The sequence below is a fragment of the Falco peregrinus genome, chromosome 19 (genome assembly GCF_023634155.1).
Source record: "Falco peregrinus isolate bFalPer1 chromosome 19, bFalPer1.pri, whole genome shotgun sequence".
Taxonomy (NCBI): Eukaryota; Metazoa; Chordata; class Aves; order Falconiformes; family Falconidae; genus Falco; species Falco peregrinus.
In genome coordinates this window covers 732,470-753,912 of record NC_073740.1, presented here as the reverse complement: position 1 = coordinate 753,912, position 21,443 = coordinate 732,470, and the positions used below count along the sequence as shown (strand labels likewise).

General features: G+C 49.8%; 1 protein-coding gene across 1 annotated transcript; it reads left to right on the top strand.

Annotated features, from left to right (window-relative positions):
• Nucleotides 1-606: 606 nt before the first annotated feature.
• Nucleotides 607-21,341, top strand: HOXC5 (homeobox C5). Its single transcript, XM_055792383.1, is given in 5 exon segments — nucleotides 607-763; nucleotides 766-879; nucleotides 882-1,061; nucleotides 1,797-2,012; nucleotides 20,738-21,341. Coding segments are annotated over 5 exon segments (1,023 nt in total). The 3' UTR covers nucleotides 21,094-21,341.
• Nucleotides 21,342-21,443: the final 102 nt, after the last annotated feature.

The window sequence follows — 21,443 nt, the reverse complement described above, 5'->3', positions numbered from 1 at the left end:
TGTGCCGCCCTGCGCGGGGGGCGGCGCGGTGCGCGGGGGGGCGCGGAGCGGCGGTGCGGTGCCGCGGAGCAGCGCTAGGTGCCGCTGCCGCCTTGCCGTCCCGCGGCGCGCTCCGCCCGCGCTCCCCCGCGCACCCCCCGGCGCCTTCCGCGGGCGCCCATCAATAACCCGCCCCGGGGTCATCAAGGCAAATTGATGAGTGGCCGGCGCCGTCACGTGACGCCACTTAAATATCCCATATTTGGGCAGCGCGTATAGGGGGAAAAAGAAAGAAGAATCCCCACCTATAAATTCTGCACTTTAGGAGGAACAAAACGCGCCCCCCCACCCCTGAACTTCAAAGGGCCACAAATCACCCTAATCAAAAGCGGTTGAAAAAAAAAAAAAAAAAAAAGAAAAAAGGGGGGAAAAGAGAAAAAATAAGGAAGAAAAGAGGAGAAAAAAAGAAGAAAAAAGAGGAAAAAAGGAAAAAAGAGGGGGAAAAAGGAATAAAAAGAGAAAAAAAACAGAGGGGGGGAAAAGAAGAAAAAAGAGGGGAAAAAATCCCCCTCCCCAAATTTTCTCCCCCCCCCCTTTTTAAAAATTTTTTTCCTCCCCTCCTCCGCCATGAGTTCTTACGTCGCCAATTCGTTTTATAAGCAAAGTCCCACTGTTCCTGCCTATGCCATGCAAAGTTATGGAAATTATGGAAGTGTGCCTGAGGTTCAGTCACCCAGGTACCGCTACAGTGGCTTGGATCTAAGCATCACCCTCCCCTCCTCCGGGCTGCCAGCTCCCTGAGCGGCTTGGACATGTCGGCAACCCCCCGAGCTAACCCCGAGCGACCTTCCTGCACGGTCATGGGTTCTTCAGGGCATCCTTTAGCCAGAGACGATCAAGCATCCTAAATCCCGGGATTTACAGTCAGAAGAGTGCTAACACGGCGCTGGAGGAGAGATCTAAGAGCTCGAGTGAAATCAAAGCTGAGCCCGTTGCAAACAGCACAACAAGGAGACCACAACTGCAGCAGCAACAACCTCCACAAATTTACCCCTGGATGACCAAACTACACATGAGCCATGGTAAAACTTTCACTTCTTGATTTTTGTTTCACAAGATTTTTGCCTTGGGTTTTTATAGGCCATACGGGGCAAATAATAAAAAACCTGAGGTCGTAAATTTTACGACTAAGGCATCAATTGCTCGTAAAACTGTCCCACTAAAAGGCTTAGAGGCTATATACGCCCAAATTTATGACAGCATAATTGGATCATAGAAACAAAACGTGTATAAAAGGCAATATTCCATTTTTTTTGGAAGGGGGGTTAAAAATAACTTGAAATACACATGTTCTTTGAGGGTGAGCTTAAAAAAAAAAAAGACACCAGAAGCGAAGGTGGAGGGAAAGCATGGAGAGCTTTTCCCCCTCCGCCCTCCCAGGGCTGAGAAGGGGAGGAAAAAAAAGACAAGATCCCCAAGAAAAGATATTTCCCTCTTTTGTAGACTTCCTTATTGTCCGAAAGGAAACAGGTTCACTTCTGGCTCATCTACATGCGTTTGATCTGGGCTTTAGAAAGAAAGGGGGGGACTTGGGGGGCTGAAGGTGCTGGGAAACGAAGGATTTCAGGTTACTTCACTCCCTGCGTGCCCACAGCCCCAGCAAACTTCTGTATATCCTAGATTTGTAACCGGGTTTTACCGTGAAAACCAAAATTTTAATAAAAAATTTAAAATCCATCCAGAATTGCTTTGGCTTTTCATGCGGTGTCTTCCCTTCTTTTTTTTTTTTTTTTTTTTCTTTTTTTCTCCATCCCCAGAAACGGACGGTAAACGCTCCCGAACCAGCTACACCCGCTACCAAACTCTGGAACTAGAGAAAGAATTTCATTTTAACAGATACCTGACCCGGCGGAGGCGCATTGAGATCGCCAACAACCTCTGTCTGAACGAGAGACAAATCAAAATCTGGTTTCAAAACCGGAGGATGAAGTGGAAGAAAGATTCCAAGTTGAAAAAGCAAAGAGGCTCTTTAGGTGGGATTGCAGGAGATGGGGGGGGGTCCTCTGCTTTTTTTTTTTTTTTTTTTTTTTTCTCGTCACTTCTGATGGAAGCTACCTTGAGGAAACTTTGATTTTGGGGTGGGGAGGGAGGGAGCTGCTGGATGGACTCTGGTGCGTACCCTCACAAATCCCTCAGACAAAGGAGATCTCTTATTAGTATGCAAAAAAAAAAAAAAAAAAGAAAGAAAGAAAGAAAAGAAAAAGAAAACCAACAAAAAACAACCCAAAACAAACAAAAAAAAAACCCAAAAAAACCCACAACCCCGCTGTTAGCTTCATGCAAAAAATTAGTGTATCGCTCTTAGGTTGTTAATAAGTGTCCTAACCTGTGCGCTCTTCGAGGGGAAAAATTACCAAGGTAAAAAAACCCCACCAATAAGGCTTAAAAAAAAATCCGCAGAGTGGCTGGGTCGTGTCCTCTCAGCTCTAAAAATCACAATATTCCTAGGAAAAATGGAGGGAGGAGGGAAAAAGCTAGTGAAGAAGGAAAAAAGGAAAATAAAGGGGGAAAAAAAACCCACCCCAAACCCAATAAGTTATGTGAAGTCCCAGCCCCGCTCTCCACTCGCCCGTATGGGAGAAGGGAATTGCTGATCTGCTGGGCTGGGGAATTGCCCAGGAAAGATGCTCTGGCACCTCCGCTCCGGCTCTCAAGTCGGAAAGAAAACCTTGCCCCTCGCCGGGGCTCGGCACCCCCTAAAATGCACTTCTAGACCCCCGGACATGAGCCGGGGGGTCCCTGGTGTGTGTTTGAGTGTTTGCGTTGGGACTCGGATGGCATCGTTTTATTATTATTTGCATAGAAAAGAAATGAATAGACTTGGGGGGCGGGGGGGGACGGGGGGACGGGACACACCGGTTTGCGCGGATCCTCCGAAATCTCCGGGCAGGAAAGTGCAGCATGGGAGGTGGGGGGGAGGGATATAGAGCCTCTGGGCTTAATATTATTGTGTATTTATTTGTTGCGTAATTAATGTGGATTTGCTAAATGCTAAGATATATATTAAAAAAGCCAAGGCGAACCCCAATTTGTACATCTCTCTCTAAATGCAGTCCATCGCAGTAACTTCCTTTACCACCCCACCCCCCCGCAATGATGTACACGGTATATTTATTAGTTGTTGTTTCGTCTGCAAAAGGGCGATGAAACTTCTATTTTGTCATATGGAATAAACAGTAAATAATCCAAAAGTTGGCGCGCCGGGCAGGTATTTCTGTGCTCCTTCCCTGCCTTGGAGCAGCTTCCTCCTCCTTTGCTACTTTGGCAAAGTATTGATTTTTTAATATTATTATTTATTTTAAAAGAAAAAAAAAAAGCAGATCTCAGGAGGGATGAAGAACACCCTTCTCCCCCCACCCTGGAAAAGGTACGTGCTGCTTTTCCTATTTCCCAGACCATGGGGAAGGGGAAAAAAAGTGGTTTTTTTTTAATTTGGTGGTTAAGTGCTGGCTGGGCCCCGAGGAAGGTGAGCTGCTCCCTGTCCCATCCCGGACTTATTTATTTCTCTCAGGCTTTCCATTCCAGGCTGGTGTCCTCGCCTGGCAGATGGCATTTTAATAGGAATATCGGATTAAAATTACCTTATCTCTCTGTTTCTCTTTTGTTCCCCCCTCTTCTCCCCAACGTATACTCTCTGCCCCAAAATCTGGCAGCCGCTGCCTCCTGCTGCGGGCTGGGCAGCACCTGGAAGCGGGAAGCAGGTCCCAGTGCCCGACGGGAGGTGACTGGGCTGGGGATGGAGGGGGCTGCCTGGGTAAGTGGGGGGCTGCAGGCCCTGCTGACCCCCCAGGGAGGCTGCAGGGGAAGAGGGGACTGCACCCCCCTTCTTGGCTCTTTTTATAGGCATCTATCTATTGCTTTTGTTAAAAATATAGGTATTATTTTCTGTCTCTGCTAAGCTGGAGAGGCCTAATGCGGAACACATGGGCTCCACTCCGGGGGTGGAAACACGCCTTCCATAGGGTGTCCATACATCCCGGAGGCTAACACTTCGGTCCATATGGACTCCTCCATACCTACAGCCATATGGTGTAGGCACGGGGCTGAGAAAAACCTTCGTGGCGGGTCTATAGGTGCCTCTCCAAGTGCTTTCCACCCACGGAGGGGTCGGGTGGGTGCAAGCACTCCCTCCAGACCCACTCGTGCACCGCCGAGAGGTGGGTGCACAGCGTCTATACGTGTGCCGGCACATTTGCATAGAGCTCAACGTATATTTTCCCAGGCAGATGGTGCAGCGCTGCACCCAGACACGCACACGCAGGGTGACTCCTCCTGTGTCTTGCCAGCTATTTACAGGCGAAAACAAATGCTGGGAGAAGCCAATAAGCTCCATAAAACTTTATAGGATTTCCTTTACACATGGGAAACAACGGAACAATTTCCTGAACCTGCAAAACAAAAGTTTCTTCCAGCAGCGGCTCTGGCTGCCTTTAGGGGTACAATTAGCACAGCGTGCTCAAGTGGGGCACCTCCTCATCTCCGAGGGCTTTTATTTTAATTGTTATTATTTTATTTGATGGGTGTTATTCGTAGATGTTGGGTTCTGGTTATTTGGCGAGTTGCAAGCTGCAAAGATATTTAATTTTACTGTCAGTGGATAAAAATCCTCTTGGGTTTGGTTTTTTTTTTCCCGTTTTTTTTTTTCCCTACCGTCTCGACTGTCATTTTCCCTTCGGTTTGGAGTGAAATACTGCAAAGCCAAGCAAGGCTCGCCTCGCACATTTATTTGCTGCCTATATCCGAGTTGTTCCCCCACTCTTGGGGCCTGGGGTGATTTCAGGGAGGCTAGTAGCGATTCCAATCATCTCTTTTTTTTCTGCCCCCCCTCCCCGTTTTTTATTTTTTCCCCATGCTGTGTAAATCTATTGACTGGTTGTTCAGGCACAAAACCCTCTTGGCGTGTACTGGTAATTGCTCGTTATTCCGTTCAATTTTCTCTTAAGCAATGTCTTCCCCTCGCTCTCACCAACATTATTGCAGCGTCTCTGGGTTATTATTTTTTATTCTGATTACATTTCGCACTCTAACAACACCTTTTTCCTCTCCTTTTTAACCGGGAAGCTGTCAAGGCAGCTTGGGTTTGTCAAGGCAAGGGTTAACCAGCTCCCAGGCCACGCGTGTTTTATCTGTGAGAGCAGGGGAAAAAAAAAAAAAGAACAGCACCCCAAAACACCCACTTTAAATTTCATACTGTCCCATTTCCACCCTGCGGAGCGGAATGCGGCTGCTTATGATTAATTATTGGCTTCTCCTGCTCCGGGGAGGGGGGGAGAGGGGGGTCGGGGGGGCTCTCTGCACCCCTCATCCCTCTCTTCTTTAAGGGGCATTTTTCTGGCGACTGGTGGGTATTTGGTGGATGTTGTTGCTGGTGCTGTCTGGAAGAGATTTGCCTTTTTATTTCCCCTCTCGGCTGCTTGATCCCTTCCCAAAGACTCAAGAAGGAAACAGAAAAGGACTTACCTTGCCCCGTCATCCGTGTCAACCCCGTGAGAACTTAAAATGGCCCAAAAACAGCAAACAAACCAAAGTTCCATTTTTTTTTATATATGTATAAATCCAGGACTTTTTTTTTTTGTTTTGTTTTTGTTTTTTAAAAAAGCAAAGCTCTTTTAGTTTCACCGAGAACATGAGAACATTAGCAGAAATACTCATGGCTTCTATGTGAATTTAGTAGTTTAAAACTTTTGAAGGTTATTTATGTGGATGGCCCTAAGCAAAAGCCCTGAATGGCTCTCAGGGAGCACGTGATGTCATTAAACTAAGTTTTATGGTTTGGGGGAGCTGACAAACCCACAATATATTTACATCATATATAATCTTAACTGTCCACCATCGCAGCTGCTAGAGCTGTTTAATGCTGGGACAGTGGGACAAGGCGCTTAGAGCGGAGCACGGCGGCTGCGGGGCTCCTGGAGCAGCATCTCCCAGTAAGTTTTCCTTCATCCTAAGTCTCTCGCTCTCTGTCTTTTTTTTAAAAAATATATTTCAGTTATTTATTTTTTTTAACATCCCTAGGAATTGCGAAATATTTTTGAAATTCCCCTCCTTGCGTGGGAAAATGTCGGGGGTGGGTGGGTGTTGGGGAGGGGGGGGCTGAGCTGGAATGCGAGTTTTGCAAAGGGGCGAGCTGCAGGCAAGGATCTTATCTGGCAGGAATCTCATCCTCACCCCCGACCCCCCCGCCTTTGCATCCCCAGGGCTGCTGGAGACGAGATAAGGCCAAAGAAAGTCTATACATTACTGGTTCGGCAGCAAAACCCCCCCTTCCTCATCAGTTGCCCCACACACACACACACCCCCCGCCAAGCCCCAGCCTGGAAGCAGGCTGTGCGTATCCCTAAGTTTCATCCCGGAGGTGGGGGTGGGGGGGAGCGGTGTATTTGTGTTTGGGGGTAGAGTTGGGCTTTGCAAAGAGAGGAGGGGAAAGAAATAATAAAAAAAAAAAAAAAAAAAAAGAAGGGGGGTGGAATATAATTACTGGGAGAGCCCCAGGCGGCGGCCGCGCTGGGAAGGGCATGCGCGAAGCGGGGCCGCGGGTGGGGCCGGTGCAGGTGTGCGGAGGGAGGGTTTCTCCGTGCAGAGGCCCACGGCACCTTGGTGGGGACCCACGCAGAGGGGAAGAGGGTCTGTGCAGAGCATGAGCCGCATCCCCCTCCCCCTCTGCCTGTGCTTCTTTAGGGGGTGTTTGGTGAAGTTGGGGCTGCCATGCGTGGGGGATCTCACTTGCGGCAGGGTGGGAGCTGGAGCTCGGGGAGCCCCTGCTGGGGACCTCTTGGGGTGCCAGGACGCCGCCCACCCCAGGGGCCCTTTGAGGTCAGACGTCCCCGAGGAGCCTGGGGAGGGGAAGCAATAGGGGAGGTGCAATTTGCTGGGAACTTGGGGGGAGTGGGAGATGGCCTAGCTCCCTGGCTCCCACCACAGGGTGCCCCCCCTGAGGAGAGGGTCCCACGGAAAACAATGGGGCACCCCCTTCCAGACAGTGGTTGGGCCTCTATTGTTCTCTGAGGGGGTGGCAGATGCTCAGCTTTGTGCCCCCCATCCTCTGCAAGGCCTCATCCTGGTGTTAACCCAGGCCTTGCATTTAGGAGGGATGCATCCTTGGGGCAGGAGACACGTGTTTTATTTTGGGGGGGGGCAGCCCAGGGAGCAGAGGTTGCAAATTCCCACTGTGCGCATGCACACACAGGCAAACACATGCATGCACAGGCAGGCATGCAAATGCACACACATAGGCACCAATGTGTGCACATACATGCAAGCGTGCAAACGCACACACATGTGCACACCTATGCCAGCACACATGCAGACATGCAAATGCATGCTTGCAAACATGTGCTCACAAGGGCATGCATGCACCCCCTCAAAAGTGCACGTGTGCACCCCAAGACCTCACACACATGCAAACACCAACCCACCATGTGTGCAACCTTTTTCACGGGTGCTGGGGGGGCTCTTTGGGGCTGAGCCTGTCCTATCAGCTCCCTTGCAGGGATGGGGACCCCCTTGCAGTCAGGGCTGGCCTCTTCCTCTGCACTCCAGGGACCAGTGCTCCCCACTCAGATGGTGGGATGGGGCTGCCCCCCATGCCAGGGTGCTGGGGGGACAGGGGGCAGCTGAGCTGCACCCCCCACTCTGCAAGCACAACCTTTGGGGAAAGGATTGACTAAGAGGTGGGGACATGGCAAAATACCTGGGGACTCCCAAATCTTCTCTCCCGAGCCCTGTGGGGGCTCAATCCCTCCCCCAAAAGCAGGGAGCAACCTTGCTGGGGAAGCCCCCTGGGACCTGTGATCCTTTTGGGGCACTCGGTGTGGGGGGTGGATTTTAAGCCCCTTCTTTAAGTGCCTTATCTGGGGGACCGTCATTTGAGGGTGTCCTGTGGGGGCTGACCCCCCCTGAGGGGAACATTTGGTTGTCTGAGGGTCTCGATGAGGTCAGAGGGTGGGTTTCAGTGACTGGAGGGGGCTGTTCTGCTGAGGCCTTGTGAGCACCCCCAGGCCTCGCTGCCCCCTTTTTGCACCCTCCTTTGGGCACCAGGGCCGGGAGCTGCACAAACCAACGTAGAAGCACATCTTGGGGTGCCAGGTTTTAGTCTCCATCATAGAGATGCAGATCAATTTTTCCCCTCAACTCCACTGGGAAGGTAGACACACACACCCAGCTCCCTGGGCAGACCTGTCTACCTAAGTCCCATACAACAATGGGGATCTATAGGGCTCGCCTATACGGCTCCCTCGGGGCGGGCGGGCCACCTCAAAGGGTATTTTTAAAAATAGCATCAGAAATAATCAGTATTTTCTTTGCACTCCCCCATCCCGGAGCAAGCGAGGTGTCTGTGGCTGTTGGACAAGGCCAGTGTTGCCAGCCCAGGGCTCTCGTGGGGGTCCTTGGGGCCTCAGCATCCTTTTCTTGCCCCCCGCCCCCCCCCCCCCCCCGGGGTGGTGCAGGTGCTGCAGGCTTGGAAAAGGGAAAAAACGTTGAAAATTAGCGTTATTCCCTTTATTTAGCGGATGTTAATAGTGGGGAAAGGTGTTAGAAAAAATAAAGAAAAACGGTGCAAAGATTTGGGCAGCTCCAAACCTGGGGAGCTGGGAGCACACAGGGGTTGGGGGACCCTGGATCCCACTGATCCTAAACCTCCCCCATCACCCCAAACCCCACGGGAAAGTCCTTGCAAGACTGGTTTAAAAAATGTGCTTCTGGGATAATGTGAAGTCGCTCAAAACCCGGCAGCATCCAAAGGGAAGAGGTGATTTGGGGGGAGCGGTCCCCCCAGCTTCACCACGGACCACCAGAGCTTTTCAAGGGTGATAGGGGATGCTCTCCCACGCGTGTCGAGGCTGGCTGTGGCAGAAACACGGGCGTTTTCCCACATTGGGGGAGGAAGAAGAAAGTTTTTTGCATTCGACGTGAAACTCGGCTCTTTCTTTCCACTGCGACCTCTAATTTCCCACCTCTTCCTCTCGATGATGGATGGGGGGATCATTAAAAATAAATGCCGGGTTGGAGACACTTCTTCCGGATATTTTGCGTTTTCGCTTAAATATAATTTAATTTGAGTTTAGATGCTGCTCGCGTTTGCGTATGCGACCAAGAGAGCTTCCAGTAGTCTGTTGTGTGAATTACGGGATTAAAAAAATACAGTGTTCATAAGAAACCCCCTTTACAGAAACAGCAAAATAATTTTCTGTGTAATTGGACAGGAAGGAAAAAAAAAAAACAACAACACACCAACACCAAAACCAACCCAAAGTCCGGAGAATGACTGGGGAATATGATTTCCTCGCATCTAGCTGGGTGCTGGGAAAAAAAAAGAAGGGTTATTAGAAGGTGGATGAGAAGACGGAGGAAATCCGGCTGAAATAAGTGCAGCCCGATGTTTCCATCCCATCATCTGGGTGGGTTTTTCCCTCCCCGAGGCAGGGAAGAGAGTTTCTGAATATTAACTTCCATTTTCCCCCTGCCCGCTCTCAGCAGCCCGGCTGCGGAGCCCGCCTGTCCCCGCAGATCCTATTGATGGATTGATTTTATTGATTTATTATCCACTCCTCAAAGCGTGTTTCTATCAAATGATGTTTTGATCTGGGTTTTCCTGGTCAAGAGTTGAGTCCCGAGTTATCGATTTCTAATTTTTCCCCTTTTTTGTTTTTTTTTTTTTGGGGGGGTGGGGACGGACGTTATTTGTGATTTTTTTTTCTTGTCTGGCAGACATGACCCCTTTTACCAGCAGGGACTGGGAATATACATCCTCCCCATCCACTTTCCCTGCTTTTAGGAAGGAAGGGACGAAAGAAAATAAACACACTAATTATTTTCGCTCCGGACACATCCTCTCTACCTCTTTATCCCAACTCTTTTCTCCTCCTTATGGGAAAAAGGGTCAAAGCAACATGGTTTGGCCAGACACGAGAGAAAGCACACCTTTATTTCCTCCTAGACACAATTTATTGGTCTTTTTCTTCATGCTTGGGCTGCGTCGGTGTGCATATTGATATTATACGCAGCCATAGGCACCGGGGTGCTGTGCACGGCTCAGTATAGATACGTATAAGTGCAGTTCATAGGCGGCTACAGGGCTCGGGCTGTGCCCGTGTGCGCACACAGACACACACACTTAGGTAAACAGACACAGATATATTTAAATGTTTTCCTGGCACTTAGCAGATTCCTCTGATTCCCTCTCAGCAGTAAAATAATCACCAGGGAAGGGAGAGCGGCTACTGTTGACCTCTGGTATTTATTTGCGTCCAGGGCAGGTTTTTAGAGTTTGCTGGAGTTTGACTAGGAGGAGTTCGTCCTGCTTTAAAAAAAATGAAAGTTTCTGTCCTGTAGATTTAGGAAAAATAAATAAATATAACTTGAAGGGAGTCAGTAGTATGTAATACTATTTTTCTTTATGATTATTTATGTTGTTTTCAAGACACCAGCTCCCCCCTCCCTCCGTCCCGTGTCGCCCCGCTCCCCCGGACGCGCGGCTCCCAGCTGGGGGGGGCGGGGGGCGGGAGGGCTCTGCCACGGGCAGGGGGAGCAACACAGCGCTACGTGTCTGCTGGGACCCCCCCGGCCTTCCAGCTCTCCAAAACCCCGGCAAACCACACAGGGCATCTCTTCTGCCAGACGCGGGGCGTCGGCGAATACACCTCCATCCCTGATTTAATTTCTTCTGCTTATTTTCCTCTCTTCTTTCTTTTCTTCCTCTTTTCTTCCTTTTTGCTTTCTTTTTTCCCTTTCCTTCCTTCCTTCTCTTTTTTTTCTTCTCTCCCCATCTCTCTCCCTTTCCCGCTACCTTCTTCTTTCCATATTCGTCTCTCATTCTCTGTTTTTCCATACATCTCACCCTTCTTTCCTTCTTGTACTTCAACCCCCGCCTCACTCCCCCACCCAACTCTACATTCCACCCCAAACCGAAGGCACCCCACTGGAAGCCCCCCTCTTCCCCCCCCCCCCCCCCCCCCCTCCCTTCAGCAGATTCGTCCTCCGTGTGGACATTGGGGGGGACACAGTCTGGAGGACACACACAGTTGGGGGGACGACACAGAGTTCAGGGGACACACAGAGCTTCTGCAAAGCTCAAACCCTCCTCTCCGTTGTGGGGAGGGGACACCGCCTCCCGGTTAGAGCCCACATTAAGGTCTTTGCAGGCTGAGCTTGATGAGTTTCTGTAATTAATAACGAGGTAGCTCATGTCCCACTCCAGGCCCCGGTGCCATCTCCTCTTCGCCGGCTCCTCTCCTTCACACCCCTCTCTGGGATCCAGCATCCAACAGAACAATCCACTTCACCAAAATATCCCCCAAATTTGGGATCTAAGCAAATTCCGCCCCCCCCCCCCCTCAAAAGAGCCACTCAGCTGAGTGCAAGGCTCCCCCCGCCCCCTCCCCGGGTGCTGAGAGAGATTTTGGGGGAACATTGAAGGGGCTGGCCCCTGGGAAGGGGTCCTGAGCATCTTTCCTCTCCCTTGCTCCCTTGGGCGGGGGTCTCTTCTCTCTCTAGAGCACATGGGTGCCTCTTTTTGGGGAAAAAAGGCCACTTGAGTGCGTGGTCTGGTGCGTGTCCATGCGCATCCTGCGCAAACAATAATCCCTCTTTCCTGCTCTTTTTCTTTCTCTCCGTTCCAAGGCAGAATAAAGCCCTTTACATGTTGGAAAAGGGGAAAATATTTACCTGCAGACTCAAGCTGACACTTTACATCTGTGTCTGCTCCTCTTCGGTACCTGTCTCTTGTCGAAATTAATTCTCTATAATATTGTGGCGAAATAGAAAGCTTTAAAAAATAGGCTGGGGCTGGAGTGGCTGGGTCACGCGTAAGGGGAGAAGTGGAGTATGAACAAACCTATATTTTATGGAAGACTTTCAGCGTGCTGCACGAACGCCTAATCCTTCACTTAAGCCCCAAACGCAATGTTTCAAGTCAGATCTGGGACTTAAAAGAAGATTTTGGGGAGCTGCAGTTTGCACAACCCCTCGTAGGCTGGTCCTTGAAGCGACCTTCACCGTGTCCTCTGGGCGAAGGGCTGCTTTCCCCTTCTTTTCCCTTTCCCCCCCCCCCACCCCCCCAAATCAGCTCGCCTTTCCCAGTTTTCCCGGAAAACATAAAGGACCGGGGGCATCTTTAGGGTTGGGAAAAGGCGATTTTCCCCCCCAAAACCTCTGGCCCAGGCAAACGGGCCATAATCTTTTTTTTTTTTTTCCCCATTATTTTCCTTTTTTTCCTTTTTTTTTCTCCTTCCTTTCAGGTCCCCCATTTTTGTCTCTTTTTCTTCCGCACACTCCCAACCTTTTTTTTTTTTCTTTTTTTTTTTTTTTTTTTTTCCCCAGGGAAGCAGGCAATTTCTTATCAGGTCGGGATTGATGCTGGCGGCCTGCTTCCCTATATCATCCCCGCGGCTCTGCTTGTTCCAGCCCGGCTCCCTTTGCTCCCGGGGCCGTGAGTGATGGCTCCCACAGCTCCCCATGCTGCCGGAATCCTAATGGCCCCGCCGAGGGGGGACATCCCCTCTCACCCATTTTACTAGCAGGAAATTTTAGGGAGACTCCCCCCCCCCAAAAAAAAAACCAAACAACCCAAGGATTGCCCTTCTTCAGCCCCTATTGCTGGAGGCCCCCGTGGAAGCCACGAAACGTTTTATTAAAAGGTTTTGATGGATTCACCTTGGGGATTAACTAAGATAATAGTTTATTGCACTGCGAAAGATTAAACTGAAAGTACCCTAGTGAAAAAAAATAAATAAACATTAAAGGGAGCGGCGAGTGCCTTTCCTCGCGTTAAATCCCTCCTTTCCCACACTAACAAGGGTTCTCCGGGCTCCGGGGTGTCCGCGCCGCCTTCTCGGGGCGTTAATATCATTATTGCAATTATTATTAAGATTTAAATACATGTGATGGCTCGGCGAAGCGGTTCGCCAGGCTGAGGGTGCGGAGGGAACATCCCTCCCCATTCCTCAGCCCCGGGGGAGCAGAATTCCCCCTGGGAAAAGCCCATTGTCCCTGTCTGGCTGTGAGCTGTCAGGACTGGGGGTGCGCACATGGGCGCGGAGCTGCGCGCATCTGGGTCATGTCGGATTTAAAGAGCATGTTTACACATCGAGAGAATTTAAAACACGGCCCAAAGGGCGATAAAACCGGGACTTTAAATCATCCTGCCCTTCATCCCGTCCCTTCCACATCTGCAGCTGGCTGCGAGACTGCGGATCTGCCCTCCATGTGATGCTGTCTGGCCCTACAGGGGCAGGACCCCCCCCCCCACACACACCCTTGTCACTCCCCACGCGTGTCGTCCGCTTATCCATCCCTCCTCACCCCACTTTCCATTGACCTGCATCCAGACGAAAGGATACACAAGGGTTTTTAATAACACCGGGGTATTGATCCGAGCTTTCAGCAGTCTCCAAGGTGCATCGGCGGGGGCTGGGTGTCTCAGGGATGCGTTTGCTTGGAGCAACGCGGCCATTTGAACACCGAGGAGGAAAAAAAAAGAGGATTTTCTGCATGGGTTTTTGGCCGGTTTTTGCTTAAGAAGTGCTGGGTCGCGTCCCCGGAAGCAGCACCCCCCGGGATTTATTTTTAATTGCAAAGGATGTTAAAAAGGGATGAACGCAGCCTGGTGAAAACTGGGCTTCGTCTTCGCTTGGGAAGACTGAAAATGCAGGGAAAAGAGGGAATTTCCGATTATCTTATCCGTTTCCACCCTGTTTTGGTGCCAGGCCAGGGGTTCTGCATCCCCCGAGTGAAGGCTGAGTCACCTTTGCCACCTTCCCTCTGCCTCTGTCTGTCACCTTCCCTTTGCAGCAACAAGGGTCAAGGCTGCCCCTCTCCCCAGATCCCTCGGTTATCCCCTTCGCCCCCCCCCCCCCCGGCAGCTGGGGCTGGATTAACTTTCGAGGGGGGGTGGGAGAGGGAAATACCTTATTTTTCATCCTCTGTCCCTACACAGAAACTTTTCCCACTCCCTTCTCCCCGGCCCAGGCAATCAAGGAAGACTCAGGATTATAGAGCCTAGAAGTGGATTTGCAACCTAAGGTGGTCTGGGGGAGGAGGCTGGGGGTAGGGGGGGGCGGGGTAGGGGGGCGGGAAGTGATGTTAATTATTAATATTGTCTTCCCGGAGGATGATTTCCACGGGGTGAGAGCAATAAGTACCACTGAAGCAGAAGCTCTCTCCAACAAGAGGGATCAGCCTCAAGTTTGTATATGTTTCCATCCCATACGATAACATCTATAGATCTGCTAATGGGCTCGCTGCAGGCCGTGGACACTTTCTCCTGCAACTTTCACTTTCTACCCCCTCGCAAAACAAGCCCTTTCCCCAATACAAGCCCAATGTTTTCTTTTCAACTTAACCCAGGGTTCAGCAATTATCTGGTGGGTCAGTGTAAGTCGTCTTTGTGAAAAGTCAAGGAGAAATCTTAGCTCCTGTGTATGTATCACTTAAAAGCATCCTCCAGCTGAGTCTGCTTCTGCTTCTGCTTCTGCCTCTCGGTCCCGTCCCCCCCCAACTCCAATAACACCTCCCACCACCAATTAAATATTTTAGGCCTGAAAGAAAATTAATCTGAAGGAAGCAAAAGGGAGAAAACCCTCCCCGAGGCCAACGAACCAGGGGAGAGCCCAGATGTGCTCACATGAGCTGGGCGACATAGCACACGGATAAAAACCCGGGGAATAAAATGTTTGTGAGGGTTTATTGCCGAGTCCGGCTCCGAGCCGCTCGGAGGGGCTTGGTTTGCTGGGGGGCAGAGCTGCCGCGAGCACTGGCGCTGCCTGGCCCTGCGGACCACAGAACTTGGGGAGCAGAGGGCTATGATGGGGCAACTGGCGCCTTTGATTGACTTGGGACAAAATCTTTCCAGAAAAAATGAATAAAAAAAGGGGGGGAAAAGAAAAAAAAGGAAAAAGAAAACAATTTTAAAAGAAAAAAAAGTGTTTCCTACCAAGCAGCAAGTTTCTTGCTGGGCTCCACGCTCCACCGAGTCCCAAGGAGTTCCCGGGCTGAAGCGCCAGTGCCAATTAAATTATAAATAAAATAGCAGATATTTCTAGCACAGACAGACCTCTGCTCAGAGGGGGCTTCGCTCACACCAGATTATTTTTATTTTTTGTGTCCCCGTCCCCCCGTGTCGTCCCCCCCCCCCACTTTTGGAGGGGCAGAGAGGGGCAGAGCGAGAGGTGAGAGGAACAAAAACCAACAATTTCTCCAGCATAAAAATGAAACATCAAATTAGTTTGCCTCTGGGCTTCATTTTTCCCCTTCTACATTATAACTAGTTATTGAACTCGCTAGAAGATCTAAAGGCCATTTGTGAGGAGAGAAATTTCAATGGAGTTCCCCCATCAATAACTCCTTGGCAGTGACCTATTGGATCAAGTCAAACAGTTGAGGTGAAATTCAGGTCACGCTGTCTAACCAATATTAAAATGCGCCCACTTTTTAAAAAGCCACTTTCAACGAGATTTGAAGAAAATTGAATTCCTGGGTGGGGTGAGAAGGGGGGGGGGGGAGGGGTAAGGGATAGATAGAGAAACTGGTTTGCACATTTTATTTTATTTTTTTAGTTCTTTTGCAAACAAGAGGGATTCATCTTTACTGCGTTAAAATGAAGGGATAAATATTTACATTATTAGTTTCTTTGAGACGAAAGAGGCTCAAAAGAAAAATGTGAAGGCTAGGACTTTAGGTGACAGGCTTTGCTTATTAAAATCGTTTTAGGCCTATTCATTACTTTTACTGACAACAGATTTAAGAAAAAAATCAATTAAACATTTGCATATTTCTTTGCATAAATTAGACCTTGTCTATTTGCATTAGGAAGGGACAAAAAGAAAAGGTCTTCTTTGCACTCACTGCTTTCAAGTTGGAAGGAAGAAAAATAAAATATAATTAATTACATGTCATTGCCTATGGCAGAGAGGACCCAACTATTAAAAAATAATACAAAATATATACGCGCTCCCACGCAGGTTTTTAGTTCTCCCACCACTAATTGTGCGATAATCACCTTAAAACAAGCTTGGAATAAAACTCCACTCTCAAACTGATTCCCACCTCCCGCATCTCAAGGAGGCAGAGTTCATCCACCGCGAGCTTTTACCCCGCTTTTCCTATTATTATTAAACGCGGGATAACAAACCCCCAGTAGATAGGTACTTCATTTTTTTCTGGAAAGCACAGATTGCTAATGGGCTGAGGTACAGGTTACCAAACGGTCAGTATGGTAATAGCCAACACAATGAATCCGGAGAGACAATGCATACTTATTTTTCTTCAGTACTGTCAAAAAGGCGCTTTGTACTTAAAAATGTCCCCGCGATGGTAACCAGATCTATATTTCGCAGCCCTCATCCTAGGTAGGAAAAGGAAATAAAGGCCCAGATGAGATTTTTAAAAAAAAAATCCTTTTTATTTTTCCTTTTTTTCCCCTTTTTTTCTTTTTCTCTGCCGAGGTGCTGCGTTTCTCTGGGTTTTGTCCCTCCCAAACTGTTTCCCGACACGGTTGTGCTGGTGGGGGGACGAGGGACGGAGAGCGGTGGGAGGGCTGCTTTATGGACAAAAGAGCCAGCTTCTTGTACAACTATTCTTCACACGTCCCTGCAGACTTATTTTAGGGGGGGGGGGGAAAGAGGGGGGATTAAATAAATATAAAATCCAAACACTTCAGCAAGAGGCACAGCTCTAAACTCTGGTTAAAAAGCAGAGGGGGGAAACATTAAACCATAAGCAATAAAAAGGGAAAAGTAGGATTTTTTGGGTGCACATGTAAGAAATCCGGGGGATTTCTTTTGTTTGTTTGTTTTTTAATGCACTTGTAAGAAATCCGAGGGCAGCCCCCCCCCCCCCCCCAAGCACACAGAGGGGATGAAGGGAGTTGAGGGGAAGACGATGGAGAGGCAAGTCCTCAAAAATCGATGTATTTGGGTGGGAAGGGGGGGTGGGGTGCAGACGGTGCAAATAAAGTTGCGTTTCCCCCCTGAGAGAGTGAGAGTCCAGAGTCGCCCAGTTTGTGACCTTCACGCCTTGAATTTTTTAATGATTTGATTGCTGCCGGTTTGTTTCGTGCTTTATTTTGCTTTTTTTTTTTTTTTTTTTTTTTTTTTTGTAAACATCCAGCATAGCCTTAAGAGAACTACCTGTGGATATTTATTTGTTCTGCAGGTGCTTATTGAAAACCATATATTCAGAGAGAGGGGGGAAGGACGTGCGTAGGTAAAAATTACTTTATTAACTCTCCATCTTTATTCAATATTCCCTCAGCCTTGGAATAAAGTTGTTGCATCAGTCTGAACTATAAATGTCAAAGCCCTGCATGAGTCTGAGGTGTTTGGGCAGAATGAAGTATAGCTGGAGAAAAGGAATTTATTGGATATATTTAAATCAATGTTTTGGGTTCCGGAATACATTTCTATTCATGTCTTTTCCCCCCCAACCTCGCTACTCCCATCCCCCCTTCACTCCCTGTCCCCGAAACCCTTCTGGGAAGAACAAGAATTTTACCTTATATAGGTATATATGTAGGCGTTTCTATATGGAATTCCGGGATTTACAACTTTAGGAAGGAGCAGGCTTTGCCGGTGCACGGGGCCAGCAATTAGCGAAGCCCTGCAAATCAACCACAATTACCGCCCCTACCCCCACCCCCACTCCACCCCACCCAAAAAAAAGCCCAAATAAAGCCAGAAAACCACTCAGTCCATGTCCCGGCGCCCACACAGATGCGGAGCTGGTGTCCGAGGGGGGCTGAGCCCCCTCCCCCCCGTTTGCCACCACCACCACCCCCCCCCAGCCCTCCCCGTCGCCTATATGTACCCTGTAGACTCGAATTTGTGTGAGCGTCTCCCAGTCACAAATTCGTCTCTAGGGGAATATATGGGCGATGCCAGAGCCTTGGAAAGTTCTGCTTTCCTTTAATTGCTGCGCTCCTAATTAAATCCTCAAACCCTGCTGATGTCATTTTCTAAAGGTAGTTTACTCAAAGTGCGAAAGCGGCGTTTGCTGTTTGCCAGGGCTTGTTAATAGTAATAATAATAACAAAAATAAAAGAAAATAAAAAGGTAAAAAGCGAAATCACCGCGATGATTGGGGTGTGTGTGTGTGGGTGATAATAATCAAAATAAAATCCCATTATTACTTTTCATCTCCAGAAGAAACAGCAGCCACCGCAAACACAACTCTCAGCCAAGAGCACAAAGAGCCCCGACCATTTCGCAGTGACTGATTTATGGCGTTTTACAACCCCATAAAAAGCTGTAACAACCAGCCAAAAGCCTTCGACACCGCTGGCACATTTAGTCTAATAAATAAAACATAAACAGTTAACTTTATGTGTCACTTTTATTGTTATCAAGTAAAATATGGCAATGCCCTGCAAGCTATGATTTTCAACTATAATTGTTATCAAGCACAAGGAGGGAATACCCCACCTCCCTCCTCTGCCCCTCTCTTTAGGGCGATATGGAGATTTAAAAAAAAAGCTTTAATTGAGGGAGCTAAAACCCTCCCAAAATGTTGACATCCATTTGCAGCTCCCCGACCTGCGCCGGGGAGGTGGGAGCCATTTTTAACGCATTCCTCCAGCTTTGCCCCCCCAGTTTTTTATATATATATAAACATATCTTATTTATATATGTATATATGTGTGTATGTATGTATATATCAGAGCTTGAGCCTGGGGAGGTCAATGCTTAAGCAAGGTCCGGGTTGGCCAGGAGCGGTGCACACGCTTGTGTGTTGCACACGCGTGGACGTGGGACCCCGTGGGTGCGTACCTGCAGCACCCAGGGCCGAGGAACAAGCGGGGTGCTGCCTCCACCCCACCCCCCAACACCCACCCCCCCAAACCACCCGCTCTGCTCCCAAAGGCCGGGGCTAAGCAAAGCGGGGCCAGTTTGGGGAGCAAAGTGGGGGGCCCCGCTGCCTGGGGGGGCGGCCCACCCCGCCCTGCCGTGCTGCTGGTTGCGGGGGAGGGCAGGCCTGCCCGCCTGGGACTGAAGGCAGGGTCAGCAAACCCCCTCTACCTTCCAGGTAATGCCTCTGCCCCCCGAAAAAAATAGGTGCTGACAGCGTTTAACCCTCTTCCCTCTGGGATGGGGGGGCGGGTCTGGGCTGGGGGTGTTTGAGGGATCCCCCCGGCTGTGTCCCCAACCTACACTGTCCCTTCCCCAGCCTTGGGGGGGGGGGGGGGGGGATGTGGACATGGGGGCTGCCGGGGGTAGGGCTTGGGGGAGTCAATGCAGCTCGGGGTGGGCACACTCACATGCACACACTCACACTCAAGCACTCACACTCACACCAAAGGGTGGGGGGGGCTCATTGTTCCCAGCCCAGATCGTGGGGGGATGCCCGGTGCCCCCCAACACCCCCACTCACCCTCACACTCATCCTCACCCACCCACCGCCCAAGCGGGGGTCCCCCCATTGTGTGTGCCCCCCCCCGCTCCCAGCAGCCGACGGGGTAGTGACGGACCCCGGGACCCGGCACCTCTCAGCGAAGCGCATCTCCCCGGCTCTCCCCGAGCCCCCACTCCCACGCCCCCCCCCCCCCCCCCCCCCCCAATTTAGGTACATTTTGCAGAAGCTTTTGGTTCCTTATCCGGGGACTGGGCTGGCGGGTGTGATTGGCCGGGGATGTCACATGGTGAAAGTAACTTTACGGGGTCGCCAGCTAGTAGGAGGGCTTTATGGAGCAGAAAAACGACAAAGCGAGAAAAATTATTTTCCACTCCAGAAATTAATGATCATGAGCTCTTATTTGATGGACTCTAACTACATCGATCCGAAATTTCCTCCATGCGAGGAATATTCGCAAAATAATTACATCCCAGACCACAGTCCGGAATATTATAGCCGGACAAGGGAGTCCAGCTACCAGCATCACCATCAAGAGCTGTACCCCGTGCCACGACCCTCCTTCCCCGACCGCCCGTTCAGCTGCGGGGGTCTGCAGGCTCCCGGCAACCCGGCCGCGCTCCAAAGGGGACACGGGCAAACTCCAGGAGGCCAACACCTCTCAGAGAAAGCACAGCAGCTCTGCGAGCAGGCTGCTCTATCCACCTCCTCCACCACTCCTTCCCCAGCCCCTCCAGCCTGCAACCAGCCAAACCCCGACCATCCCAACAGCACAGCTTCCAAACAGCCCATAGTCTATCCCTGGATGAAAAAAATCCACGTCAGTACTGGTATGCAACTTTTATTTTCCTCTTCTGTCTCTCCGCTCTCTTATTTTCACACCATGCTCGCTCCCTCTCGCCTCTCTCTCTCTTTTTTTTATTTCCTTCCCTTCCATGAGAGTCTTTGGGTTAGCACAATTGAACTGGATTTACGACTCCGAATGGGTAATTACACCCACCATAAATTTTATAGCCGAGCTACTGTGGGCAGCCTTAGCCATGTGGCTCGTTCTGTTATGTATGTGTGAAACTCCGAAAGCTTTGTAAGGGGTGCATAAATAATTCAGTCTTTTGAGCCAGGGAAACCCCTTCCTATTAGAATAGAAACTCTTGAGCTGCCCAAAGTTCTTTATTACCTATTTAGCCTATTACTTTTTTTTTTTTTTTCCCCGGCTCCTCCAGTCGCCTCTCCCGACCCTCTCTCCATCCACGCTGATTTTCCTTGTGTGTTTTTTTTTTGTTTTTGTTTTTTTTGTTGTTGTTGGTTTTTTTTTTCTCCTTTCCTCTCTTTTTTTTGTTTTCCTTCCCCTCCTTTCCAGTGAATCCCAATTACAATGGAGGCGAACCCAAGAGATCCAGGACAGCCTACACCAGGCAGCAGGTTTTGGAGCTGGAGAAGGAGTTTCACTATAACAGGTACCTGACCCGGCGGCGACGCATCGAGATCGCCCACTCCCTTTGCCTCTCCGAGCGGCAGATCAAAATCTGGTTTCAGAACAGGAGGATGAAATGGAAAAAAGACCACAGGCTGCCCAACACCAAAGTACGGGCAGCAACGGCAGCGGCTGCCGGCGCCTCCACTGCCCCCGCCGCCCCGGCGAGCACGGCCGCGGGCGAGGAGCTGCCCTCCGCCGCCGCGCAGGACCCGCGCACGGAGGATATCACCAGGTTATAAACACCCCCAGACCCGCACACAAATGACTCTGGATTATTTATAGAATCTAATATATATATATATATATCTTGGTTCTCCCCCCCCTTCCCTCGTAGTTTTTCTTTTATTATAATAATAATAATAATAATTATTATTATTTTCCTGTGCGTATAAAAAACAATGGGTCTCCCCCAAGACCACGGGCTTTAGATGCATGTCAGATAGCATGAGGCCAGGTGTCTGTACCTGCAGGGTGTTTTTTTACGCCATTTCAGGGTTTTATTTATTTTTTAAAGCGGGGGGATTGGGGGGGGCAGGGTGGCGGGAGGAAGAGGTAAATGTTCTGTTGGGTGAATTTAATGAAGAAATGA